The sequence below is a fragment of the Dendrobium catenatum genome, unplaced genomic scaffold (assembly GCF_001605985.2).
Source record: "Dendrobium catenatum unplaced genomic scaffold, ASM160598v2 fragScaff_scaffold_1617, whole genome shotgun sequence".
NCBI classification, from domain to species: Eukaryota; Viridiplantae; Streptophyta; class Magnoliopsida; order Asparagales; family Orchidaceae; genus Dendrobium; species Dendrobium catenatum.
In genome coordinates this window covers 1,925,549-1,939,443 of record NW_021320079.1, presented here as the reverse complement: position 1 = coordinate 1,939,443, position 13,895 = coordinate 1,925,549, and the positions used below count along the sequence as shown (strand labels likewise).

Sequence of the window (13,895 nt, the reverse complement as noted above, 5' to 3'; positions counted from 1 at the left end):
CTTTCCTGGACTGGTGACAGCAGCCCGGATTTGTCCACTCAGCTGGGTAGTAGGTTGCAAGAGAGCAGCCAGTGATTTGGGAGAGGAGGGTTTAGCCGTGAGCTAGAGGGAGAGGGAATACTTTAGAAAACTGAAATAAATTTCAGATTCAAGTGGTTTTGGAGGGAGTAATTTGGAATTTGAATCCCAAACTTTGATTGCACTTAATCCCTTAATGGAAAGAATTAATGGGGGGAAGCCCAATATGGGGGCCGGCGGTTTCATTAGAGGAGGGAGGGAGGTTTTAAACTCAAATTCTGAAATTAATTTCAGAATTTGAGTTTAAAACCTCCCTCCCTCCTCTAATGAAACCGCCGGCCCCCATATTGGGCTTCCCCCCATTAATTCTTTCCATTAAGGGATTAAGTGCAATCAAAGTTTGGGATTCAAATTCCAAATTACTCCCTCCAAAACCACTTGAATCTGAAATTTATTTCAGTTTTCTAAAGTATTCCCTCTCCCTCTAGCTCACGGCTAAACCCTCCTCTCCCAAATCACTGGCTGCTCTCTTGCAACCTACTACCCAGCTGAGTGGACAAATCCGGGCTGTTGTCACCAGTCCAGGAAAGCCAAAATCAGCAAGGAAGGGGTCCAAGAAGGCCTCCCAACTACTGCCCAGGACTTTCCCAAGTCTTCCAAGTGGTTTTCTCAAGTTTTCTACAAAACAAACTGCTGTCCCTGCTGTCACAGCTGCTGTCCAGAGATTCCAGCAGCAGTTTGCTGCTGCCCCAGCTACTCCGGGAGCAACCATCAATGGCCCGACGACTGGGAATCGTTCTCCCATGTTGAAGACTCGTTGAACAAGAAGGTGTTCGTGGATTGTGGTTGTCCAAGTCATCCAAGAAGCTGTCAAGCCCCACCTACTTCCGATCCAACCAACAAAGCACCACCAGAACCTTGTATTACCTCATTCCTTGGGTGAAACTCTTTCCCTAATGCTCTTATCTTCCTAGTTTACTTTTCGTTTATGGTTATTAATGGATTCATAAAGATCATGTCAATCACTCGCCGCTAAAGCCTAGTAATTAGAAGAGTTGTGTGAGGGATCTTCTTATAACAACTAATCTTATTGTTAGTATTGGAATTTCTCGTTGAAACCACTCATGTATGCAAAGTAGATTTAGTTGATTATTTAACGATCTCAACCTCTCACATGTGTTTAGACCTAAGCTATTTTATCACTTTATCATTTTTATTTTGTCGTTTATCATCAAGAGAAAGCATATAATTATTGTGCTCTAAAATTTAAGCGTGCAAATTTCATTAAGAAAATCTTTTTTTTTTTTTGCATGGGATTGTTTTACATCATAATCGGGTTCATAATCACTAGTCTTACCATCCACTTTAAATTTAATGTGATAAATTTATCAATTATAAGCCAAATTTGATGTGTGTATACACTAAGCATTTCACATCTAATGACTAACCTTAATCAAATATTCTTTATTGTCATCGGGAGTAATAATTAGCAGTAGGACAATGTGCCTATGGAAAATCTAAAATTAGAGCATAATATCCATGCAAAAATGAGAGTGAAATATATGTGGTGTTTTATCCGTAACTCAATCTGTCTTCTAAAAATTTGAATTAGAAACAAGAACTCTCTCAACAAAGTCAGGCACAAATTTTCAAAACCCACATTCACCGAAAGATATATGATATCGAAATTATTCACTAAAGGATGATTTACACTCTTTTTGGGCACACTTGCTCCTAGGGGTGTAAGTGAGCCAAGCCGGCTCGAGAACTGGCTCGAGCTCGACTCATTTATGAGCTCGCGAGCCAAGCATATCGAGCTCAAGGGCCGGCTCGACTCGTGAGCTCGTTAATTAATTATTAATTAAAATAATATATAATATGTATTATAATATATTAAAATATATTAAAATAAATGTTAAAGAATAAATATGTTAATTAAAATAATATATAAAACGTATTATAATATATTTTAGAAGTTTGGATGCATAGAGTTGCTTGGGAGTTGGGACGACAGCATTGATTTTTTTTGGGAAAGATGAGCATTGCTTTAATTAACATAATATATATAATATATGTTAAAAGGCTGCTCATTAATAGCTAGCTATAGACCCTATAGTACTTGATGCCTTGTCCAAGTGAAAGCTGCTCAAGCCTGAAAAAACAGGCAGGAAAAATGGCGTGTCAGGGGCACATATCTTGTTTTCTGGCTTGTGCTTCTTGGCAGCTATCTGGCATTGGGTATATTGGGACCTAGAAATATTCTGTGATGAACGTACGGGAAAACCTTCTTTGGATTTGCCCAAGATCTTTGGAATTCATTTCTCTCAGGAGTCGCTTGCTTTGGCTTTGGTGCATTTCATGTAACAGGCTTATATGGTCCTGGAATATGGGTGTCTGATCCTTATGGACTAACTGGAAAAGTACAATCTGTAAATCCAGCGTGGGGTGCGGAAGGTTTTGATCCTTTTGTTCCGGGGGGAATAGCTTCTCATCATATTGCAGCAGGTACATTGGGCATATTAGCGGGTCTATTCCATCTTAGTGTCCGTCCGCCTCAACGTCTATACAAAGGATTACGCATGGGTAATATTGAAACTGTGCTTTCCAGTAGTATTGCTGCTGTTTTTTTTTTTTTTTTTTTTTTTTTTTTTGCAGCTTTCGTTGTTGCTGGAACTATGTGGTATGGTTCAGCAACTACCCCAATCGAATTATTTTTCCCCACCCGTTATCAGTGGGATCAGGGATACTTCCAGCAAGAAATATATCGAAGAGTAGGGGGAGCGGAGGTACCCTCAAGCGGTGGCTGGGCAGTGATCTTTGTGGTGGTGGGGGTAGAACTCGTAAGGCTGGCCGGGGTTGTGTTCTTCCGAGCGGACGAGGTCGGCTCGGTGACCGAGGGCTTGTGTGGAGGCGGCATTGCGACCACGGGCTTGGACGTCACTTCTTCATTTCTCTGCTTTTTGGATGGGCCGCATACATGTCGAACGGATTCACAAGAAACAATCATAAAAGGCGATTGAAAAACATAAAAAAGAAAGAAGAAGCTGTTTTCACAATTGAATCAATAGTCAAATTTTGACTGCCACAGAAGGATCTCTTACTATTTTCGCCTTTTTCGCTGCTCTATATTCTATGCTATCAAATCGGAGTTTCTTGGAGGGACTAATAGAGGGCGCAGCTCGGATTGATGTAGAGAAGAGTAGCTGTGCCGCAAATTCGATGTTCACTAGCTGCTGATTTTATGTTCATACAATGGAGGAGTACACGGTTTCTTCAAGTCATCACGGGGATTGCGACAGGGAGACCCATTGGCGCCATCACTCTTCGTTATTGCGGAGGAGGTCCTTACTTAGTATAGTGGGGGACTATGATGCACCGACACTTCTCCTCAAAGAGACGTGCAGTGTCCGACACCATGTCCGACACTCCTCCGACACGTGTCGGAAACACCGAAAACGTGTCCGATTAAAAAATATTAAAAATAAATTGGACACGCGTGTCGGACACGCGTATCTTAAATATTTTATAAGTTTTTTAAAATATAATTTCTTATATTTGGCGAGATTTAAACTAAATTTCTTATTTCATATCCACAACACCAAATCAACGTCTACATTTAATATCCATTCATCGAATATTTTCATTTTCATTTCCCTTTGACAGTGAAGGTATTTTCATCTCATCTCTTTTTGCACAATTACAAATATCTCTTGTTGAACCAAAGTTGAAAGCAGTGATATTCAATGATGAAAATATTGAAGGCCAAAAACAAACCTCTAAAACTAATCTTAGTAGTTGAAGCTTGAATGCTTGATGTTGCAGTAAGTGATTATTTGCTTATATTTTTTTGGTTATACTAGATATTTTGTACTAAATATTTTATATTATAAGCTAGACAAGTTATCATGTCATTCATTTATTATTGTTTGTAATTTTTAATATGATATTAAATTAATATATATACACTATATAAAAAAATGTATTGTCGTGTCCACGCTGTACCCGTGTCTTATATTTTCAAAAAAAAGTCGTGTACGTGTCGTGTCGTGTCCGTGTCGCCGTGTCGTGCATCATAGGTGGGGAATTTTTGCTCGATTTCCAATCTCACAAGCTTGTCAATGCGCACAAAAGTTGTTTCATGTTGGCATGCCCCAGCTAGACTACGGACCCTGATTGCCAACACAACAGGCTATTCAACCAAGGAATTTCCAGTAAAGTACCTTGGTATTCCTCTTATATCTGGTAGATGCAAAAAAGCTTTCTTCTGAACAAGATCCTTCGTCAAGTTCAAGGATGGCAGTCTTCACTACTTGAAAGTTGAAATAACCAATTCCATTAAGAAGAAAAAGCCAAGCCATCCACTAAGCAAGCCAGGTTTTTGAAATAAGGTGTGATACCCTCTGATTCGATAGAGTCTGGTCAGATGAAAGAATCCGATTTTGTTCTATGAATAGGAAGCAGAATGAACTTAGGGCGTTAGCAGGAGCTACATTCTGAGGTTTAGGTTTTAGGTGAAAGGGTTCGTGCCTTCTCTTCTTTCCATTCTTAAGCGGTTTCTAGGGCAACTCTTTTCAACTACTCTAGGACTAGACGTCCTCCTTTACGTTCCAGGCGCTTTTTCGGTAGAGTTATAAGTCTATTATAGAATCTTTTCGATGCAGAAAAAAGATGCAAGTGACGCACTCTTTCTTTGTGAAGGGTTCTTTGGTTACTTGATAGTTGAGTCTATTTGGAGGCTTAGTAGGCATAATAGGAGTTATGTTGCCTTGAGGGACTACGTGGAGGCCGTTATTTTGATGTCAGCTGATGTACGAAGGCACGTGTTGGCCATAGTACTAGTATGAGGTTGTTAATAGAAATGGATGGACGACCTGATGACCCGTGTCCTAGTTAGTTGGCAGAGGAAGATTCGAACTCCAGAGTAGGCTTCCGTGGTGAGCTGATTGTTAGCCCTATCACCCTATCCTATAGTATAAGTATAGTCTTTTTCCCTATCTCAGCTATATCAACAAGGTTGATCACTCATCCGCTTGTAAATGAATGGTGTAAGACTCACTCGTCAATGAAAAAATGATTGGTGTCAGAATTTTTCACTGATCAGGTGTGATCAGTCTCATCCGTGTAAGAATTTCGAATTCCTCTTCCAACCCGTCCCAGAATGGACGTTATGGTAAAGAACAAGAAGAAAAAGAAAGAAGAAATTTGTCCAATAGTAACAAATGGTGCCTCTACAGGTTGACATCCGATCCAACCTAGTAGTAAGTGATCCGCCAAAAGCAACCAAATTATTCCTTGGTGAATCGGTCGAAAACTTGAACTACGCACATGCATACTTTTCAAAAAAGGTAAAGCCAACAGAGATATAGAAACTTGTGCTATTGCGGCTACACCTTCCGATTTGTCAAGTATACTGCGAAGAATGGCATGGATCGGTAAGAAATACCATTCTGGCATAATATGAGGTGGGGTGGGCATCGGATTAACAGGTATATAATTGTCGAGATACCCCAAAACATTAGGAGCATAAAAAATCCAAATGGAAAAAAAAAAGATAGCAGAAGCTACCCGACCTACTAGATCCTTTACATAAAAATAAGGGTAAGAAGCAATTTTATCCATCTCTGAATGTACACCCAATGGATTATTTGATCCATATTGATGTAATGTGGCCAGATGAAGAAGGCTGGTGCCTACTAAAAGAAAGTGGAGTAAATGATGAAGACTAAAAAATGATTTAAGATGGCATTGTCCACGAAGAAACCACCCCAAAGCCAAGTCACTATGGTATCTCCTACTACATGTATCGCGCTAGCTAGCTTGTAATTATTGTAGCTCCCCAAAAGCTCATCTGACCCCAAGGGGGTACGTATCCTATAAAAGTTGTCACAATCATTAATAGAAATATTACAACTCCAAGACACCGAACAAATTCCCTAGGACTGCTATAACTCGCATAATATAGACCACGAAAAAGATGAAGGTGAACCACAATGAGAAACATACTTGCCCCATTAGCATGCATATAACGGAGCAACCAGCCCCCTTCAACATCTCTCATAACGTGTTCTACGCTGTTGAAAGCTAGATCCACATGAGGTGTGTGATGCATAGCTAAAAAAACGCCAGTCACTATCTGAATGGCTAAACAAAGACCAGCTAACGGACCGAACCCCCACCAATAACTCAGATTGCTCGGGGTTGGATAATCTATCAAATGCTGGTTAAGTGTGGAGGATATAGGTTGTTTAAGAAGAGAGAATCGTTGGTTCCTTATAGTCATTTCTATTTTCTATCGTGACAACTCTTCTTCCCCCTTCTTTCTTTGCTCCGCACCTTGCCTTTACTTTATGGATGGAAATTGGCTTCGCTGCACCCTTCATAAGAAAAAAGCTGCATGAGAAGATTCATCCGGGAGAGGGAGGCAGTGAATCACCTGGGCTACAGATTTGTCGGTTGGTTGATTCTCGAAAGAACGTCGATTTCAATCTCAACAAATGAAAGAAAAAAGTTGTCCTATTACTCTTTCTTTGCTACGCAACCTGCCTTGTGGAGCTTTGGAAAGGAGAGAATTTTAAGAAAAAGGAAAGTCACTCTCGGAAACTCTTTCTTATTGGACGAGAGAGAGTCAATATGATATTGGCGTTGGTTCTACCAAGAAGCACTTTTTTGTCTTTCTCATTCGGAACCCTATTAGTAAGCGGGCCCACACCCAGACTCTTACTTCAATGGTGGGAACAACCTCAGCACTCCGGCGTGAACATGAACAAGAGTTCTCTTCCAAAATGTCTTTCTAAGAGTATAGTGGTCGATCCCTCGGGATTGACATTCATTACTTTAGATGTTGTTCATGCAGTGATCTTCTATCAAGAGTACTACCCTGTACGTAGTCTATTTCTGGGGAGACAGGTGCGGTAGAGAGGTCCCCCACTTTGATTCCCGTCCCGTTAGCATCTCCGATCCGAGAGTTGGGATGACTCCGTGAGTTTCGGTCCGGAGCCGGACGGTAATGGACCGGAAACCCTTGCTTGTGGACCAGCTGCAGAGCTCACCTTTGTTCTATTGGTTTGCACAGGCAGGATAAATCAAAAAAAGGGGCACATGTGGAAAAATGCAAAATTGAATCGAGCGGCTCGCGAGCTGACTCGAACTCGATTTTAAGGGGACGAGATCGAGTTTGAGCTCGCTTTTTGAGATGAACTCGAACTCTCCGCTTTCCGACTAACTAGCTGAGCTCGTTAGTGTTAAAACTCAACTCGACTCGACTCATTTACACCCCTACTTGCTCCTCATGCATTTATTCAAAGCTGGAGAGTTGCTGATAATCCAAAGGAGAAATTGATGTATATTATTTGCATAAAATTAAGTTAGAAAAGAATGAGCATGCGCATGGGGATGGTTTTAATGGTTAGGGTTGGTGGTTGACGAGTTTGTTATACATTTGCTTGAGATATTTACTCTTTACGTGCAACCGCGTAAGGGTGATGTCCATCGACAATAGAAATTACTAGCATTAATGACTCTCAAGTGGATTGTTTGCTATCAACAGTATTAGTACTTTTTCCTATGACCTAAATCATAACTTATTGGCAGACCACACCCATCTCTCTTTGAGCTAGTCCACCACAACTATTAAAGGGTGTTGAGCTCATAATTATATAGTCATGTTAATATAAGCTGTCAGGCAGTGCATGCATTATTGTGCACCATAATTACCCCACAATATCTAACCATCCAATACCATTAGCAAAAACACTAACCGTAAGCCATTAAGCCCCTATTTACTCTATGCTCGATAATGAGAAAAAGGTAAGGGAAATGGAGAAGGGAAGGAGGAGATGGCAAAATTAAGTAAATTACTAACCACCCAAGCACAAAGGATTAAGTAATTCATAAACACCTAAGATTATACCAAACAAAGAAACATGAAATAATGTTATAAAGTAACTTTGCATCCTGTCTTTAATACATAATAGAAGACAAACATCTTGATCAAATTTAAATATGCAAGTACTTTCAACAAAAACACTGTTTTGAATTGTATGTTTTGATATAAGCAGAAGGATGATTCACCTTTCTATGCTTGATTGACGGAATTGCAACTCTCCCACCTGCAAATTAATGGTATCATTTAAATCAACTTAAGAATCAAGCCATAAAAAATATATACAGGCTGAAAGATGAGAAATTCCATCAACAAATCAACCATAACAAAATGTACCTCGTGTTTCAGTACACAGTTCCTCATTCCTTTTGAAAGGAAAATTACCTGGAAATTTACAAAATTAACAAATACAAAATTCAGTGTACATTTTGTGTGTGCAGAAAATATAAGAAAAAAACAAGACCAGCACATGTTCAAAGGGGAAAAGTTGTGAAAGTTTATTGTCAAACTCAGATGTTGAGTGCTTTCTTAGAAAGCAAGGTGCCAAGATCATACCCCACATCCCCATTCTGTAATTATAATATGAATCCTTGTGTAATGAAAGTATAATATCAACGTCAAACCTTATCCAAACTATTTGGTGTAAACTTAATGAATTCACATTCTCCGCTCTCTCAATACAGAGTATCCAAGCTACTATTTGAGCTCGCAATCATTTGACACCAATTTTATCAGCTTATTTAATAGATGCATCTTTAAATTTATGAGCATGAAGCAAAATTAATAAGCTCTTCAAACCAAGATTGAAACATGAGCAACAAAATAACCTATCAAGATAGAATCAAAACAAAAGAAAACATAAAAAATCAATTTAACTGCTAATGTGATTGAGGCCTAGTAATTGTAGCAGAAGATTAAAACTAGCTTGATAATTGCTCCAAGTTCATCAACTTTCAACACAATAATTTTGCCATAACTCAAGATTGAACAAACAAAATAATTTGATTCAACTCAAAATCAGCTCACTGTATATGTATATATATAAACATCCATGTGGCCTTCAAAATATATGCGGGTCTATGCAAAACCTTATATGCGTGCATGCGCGCGCATATATATATATATATATATATATACACACACACGCACATACATATGACTATGTGTGCCTGCACTCACAAGTGCCAGCAGGCACAAACACATGCATGTATTTGTATGGACTAGGGTATGCATTTAATTTGACATAATTGAAAAAATAAATTGATGCAATTCAACCGGTTAGTTTTAGTTTTGAAAAATGAGGCTTTTTAACATTTGAAAAACACCAAATCAATTTTTGAACTAAATTTGGCTTTAAGAAAACAAAACCGACCCACTAAACTTAGCAATGGTGTAAAATTTAAAATTCATTAGTCAACTATATATATATATATATATATATAATATTGTCATTGTGGAGTCCCAAATTCTAGACGAGAAAAGCGAAGAGTCGTGTTATATAGTCTACAACTAGTGTAAAACTTATCAAACAATTATAACATGAACCCTTTAATACATTATTTTAACATTGATAAAATTTTTGAAAGTGACACATTGTATGGCCTAAATCAGCAAAAAATGTGTAAGGGTCACTACACCAACACCCAGGTACAATGTTAATTATTAAAGAAGCAAGGGGTTCCCATATTATGGACAGACGTGGACAAAAAAACTAATTCATGAAACTAGAATTAAGATTGGAACTTGAATATATATAATTAATAGGTACATTAATGAAATTAATAGATATTATGTGATGTGAAACATATATGGAAATAGAAATTGCTTAGGAATTAATAACAAATTGTGAAGCTTTGATAATTGCAAACTCATTGTTTCACCAAGATAAGGATCTAGGATTTCTAGTTGCAGTTATGCTTTAGTAGTTGGTTACACAAAAGATTAACAAAATAATTTAAAATAACAGTAAAAATTTGTAATAACACTAGAAGCAGAATAACAAAATCCATCGTTTAACAAATAGAAAATTCACCTTCGAGTTTCCCTCTCTTTCACTCTCGATAGTGGGGTTAGCAGAAGAACAACTTCAGCAATCCTAGAGATGACACCGAAAGAAAGAGGATGCCTACAGTATTGATTCACAAAAAGTTAGCCATAGGGTAAGATGCAGGTGGATGTCCGATGATTCGCCAATGTCCGGAGGTTGATGTTCTTCAATAGCAGACATCAGGGTGAAGGGGATGTGGTTGACATATTCATCGACGGTTTTGTCAACTTCCAGAATGAGGTCGAAGAAAGGAGATTGTAGAATATCCACTAATCCTTGATGATCGCAAATGAATATGTGGTCAAACTCGAGATCGGCCATCCATAAAGGGAGGTAAACCAAGAAGTAGCGTATCTTCTTCCTTGATTGTATGCGTAGCAAGGGAGTGATTATTCCGTCAGGTTACCGAATGCATCCGGAAACCAATACCAAAACGCCACGTCACTAAAGTGCTCGGTACCATGCTCGGTACAGCCCGCTCGGTATTGCTCGGTATTTTCACCTGATGGAATAATTTTTCGTAGCAAGGGAATAGGGAAATAATGGAAAAGGGAGGATGGTTGGTTCGGCCAAGACTAGTGAAATGGCCAATGTTGAACTCCGGTTTTATTTAGTGGTATGGAGAGGACTTAAACTAAAATCTGAAGTTTAAATTCATAATTTTAGTAGGAAGAAAGGGAGGAAATTTCAAATTTGAATGTCCAATAATGGAGGACTATGTGGGGTGGCTTTCCTTGAGGAAAGGGCTTTGATTGGAGGCCTTAATGGAAAGAATTAATGAAGGAGAGAGAGAGAGAGGGCCGGCCTAATAAGGAGGGGAAAAAGTGTCCACATACATTGTATGTAGACCCATGCATTAATGGGTGAAAGGAATTAATTGGAGAGAGAGAGAAAGGCAAGTGGAGCGGTGGCTAGGGGAATGAGGGAGGGAATTGGGGAGAAATTTAAGTGGTTTCCAAAAAAGGGTAATTAAATTAAAGAGATTACATCTTGAGGGTCTCTTCAATTTAAATTCAAATTTGAAATAATTTAAATTTGGAAACTTTCCAAATATTGCTGGCTAATTTAGGAAATAATTTCAACTCAATTAGGATTGAAATTTGAAATTGAAATCTTCCTAAATTGAGATGCAATACATATGGAAATGAAGTAATTTGAAATTTGAAATGTGGAAGCAAAGAAAGGCACTATGGAGTTCGGAGACTAGGGATGTGGCTGGACAAGCCAGCGGCTAGTGAGAGAGGAGGTGGGTCTTGGGTCGATGGAGGAGGGGCTCGGTGTTGGGGCTTGAGCCGTGGGTTGGGGAGAAGAGAGGCCGGCTATGGGGGAGGTGGACGGGAGGTTTAACCAGCAGTTTGGGGTGGGGGATGGGGAAGTTGATGGGTTGGAAGAGGAAGGGTTGGCCGGCGGTGGGGAAAGGGGAAGGGAAAAAGAAAATAACACGAATACGAACCGCGAGCCCGACCTCTACTGGCGGCTGACGAGTGATCCTTGGCCCTCTCCTAGGGTTCTTTTTTCTCTCAAGAACTCAGAAGAAAGAAGAAGACAAATGCTGGAAAATGTCATTCAAATCATCATTAACCCAAATACAATGACTAAGGCCTTAATACATAGGCCACCAAAATCAAGAAAATAAAATACTTAAATGTCATCAGGGCTACAACATAAAAGAGATCCCTCACAAGGGTACAATGGTAAAAAATGAAATATAAATAGAGACTCTGAATCGTAGCTGTCGATCTACGATTCCTCCGATGGTAGACGTGTCGAAATCTTCTGTTGATGTGCTCATCATTATGATTCATAAGAAGACAAATCTTCTATGTATTTAGAAAACTAAATGGGTTAATACATTGTATTAATACTAGGGTGTTTCCTGGAAGTAACAGGTTGTATGAATAGAATATAGCAAAAAGTGTGCAAGAGTTGTTGCACGAGTGCACAAGTGCAGTGTTAAAAAAGTAAGTTATTATTATTAATGCTAATATTACTAATATTATAAGTGTTTATGCTCCTCAAGTGGGCTTAAATATGTATTAAAAAAGAAAAATTTTGAATGACTTGGGAGAAATAATTTAAATGATACCTCTTGAACAAAAAAAATTTATTATGGGTAAAGCAAATGATGGTGATCATGATGATTACTTCTAAAAAGACATAAACATGTGTTTTTAAAGGAGCAGTTTGAAAACAAAAAACCAACAGTGTGCCTACATTCAGATGCAGGTTCTGAAACAACATGATTGGACCCCATCCCTGTTGCAGAAGGGGAAGGTTGGCAAGTTGGTAGTTGTGGTCGTACAGATACAGCACATGATACCTCTTTAGTTTGAATTCCGGATTCTCCATCTGAATTTTGTTTGGTTTAAAGATGCATTCACATAGAAACCTCGTTTATGAAAGAAAAAAATTTAAAATACCTCACCTGGAGCATACATTGGAAGATTGTTATATGAAACAATACTGGCGTTCTGTGCTTCAAGAAAATGTTCGATTGCTTGGCGAAGTGACAAGTTTGGCAATAGGTCCTTGACGGTGCATTTTGTGGAAGAACATTTGGGGCAACTTGATTGCTTAACTAATGTTGATGCAATACCTTCAACAATATTATGGCATAAGAAACCATGAAAAAATGCATCCAATTATATGCATTGACGGAGAAAAAACAGTTGAATCGTATTCTAAGATATAAATATAACTTGAAGGCATAGCCTGTTGAATTCTCATTTTCACAGCAACATAATATTGCTCTTCACAGTGGCATAGGATACATGAAAAAATCATCAATGTTGCTAGAAGACTTAAAGACATCCTGTCATATAAATAACACTCAAAAAATTTTTACAAGCCACCCCAATGTAAGCCTACTTTAATAAGATAATGGGTAAAATTGAGTTTGTTTAAAAAGACATCGCTATACTGAGTTTGGAAAATTGAAGGACCTTCTGGTGGAATTGCTTAGTAGAACTGGATTTCAACATAATATTCAATTTGCTACAAAATACTTGGACCATGATGACCGTGATTCAACAATTAAATAAATAAATCATAATTTAGCTACAGCACTACCACTCACAATCTTTTGATGTATATTAAAAATAGAAAAAATGATCAAAATGATCTCTTGATTGTTTATGAATGATCAAAATGATCCCCAATTATATTAAAGGACCATTTTTGATCCCTCGAGTTTTTAAGGTTCCTCTTTAAAGAGTTAAGGGACCAAAGAGTTATTTTATATAATTTGGGACTGTTTTGATTTTTCATAAACAGTTAAGTGACCATTTTGATCATTTTCTCATTAAAGAGTGTTTCAGGTATTTTGAGAAAATCACACAAAGCATAGAAAAATTGTTGGCTTTCACAAATATTCAGTTTAATTAATAATTCTCATGTCTGGACTCAAACAAAATTCAAGAAACCCATCTAACACACACCAACTCATCATATGACCTTGTATAATTAGAAAGAGGTCCAAACTAACCCAATCACGGAGAAGAGGAATAAGGAGAGAGAAAGAGACAGAGAGAGAAAGACATGAGAATTTAATAGCCGCCAATATTTTATTCAACCAATATCTCAACCAATACTAATAGCAAAACGGATCTCCAAATAAAGAAATGAAATATTTGGCATAAAATAAATCCTAATAAAAATAATAAGGTGAGAAGTAACCTAATAAAAATAAATTCAAGTATTCCCACAATACAAACGTCAAATAAAGCAATGGAATACTTAACTAATCTTTCCATCAATACTTGAACGTCCATCATCAAATTGACTTCGGACGGAAAAAAAAACACTTCCACAAAATTAATAAACTTGGCTGCTACTAAGCACAAATTGATCAAACTAGTCATGATTATGTGGATGGACGGTCAACGTGATACAGCCACTGGCCATCCTTTCAGAGCTCTTCGTTGGTTGTGACAAGGACAGAACAGTAGC

At 38.1% G+C, this 13,895-nt stretch overlaps 1 protein-coding gene across 7 annotated transcripts in view; it reads right to left on the bottom strand.

The window, feature by feature from the left end:
• Nucleotides 1-13,895, bottom strand: part of LOC110111065 (E3 ubiquitin ligase PQT3-like) — a 105,362-nt gene that overhangs the window by 83,291 nt on the left and 8,176 nt on the right. For all 7 annotated transcript variants that reach the window (XR_003703132.1, XR_003703131.1, XR_003703134.1 and 4 more), the window contains exons 8-11: nt 12,373-12,543; nt 12,162-12,296; nt 8,237-8,284; nt 8,089-8,126 (exon numbers count right to left, since the gene is read on the bottom strand). Coding sequence is in view for 3 of the 7 variants with exons in the window: in XM_028701029.1 (XP_028556862.1) it covers nt 8,089-8,126; nt 8,237-8,284; nt 12,162-12,296; nt 12,373-12,543 (392 nt within the window). In the remaining 4 variants the exon portion in view is untranslated. The remainder of the gene's footprint in view (nt 1-8,088; nt 8,127-8,236; nt 8,285-12,161; nt 12,297-12,372; nt 12,544-13,895) is intronic.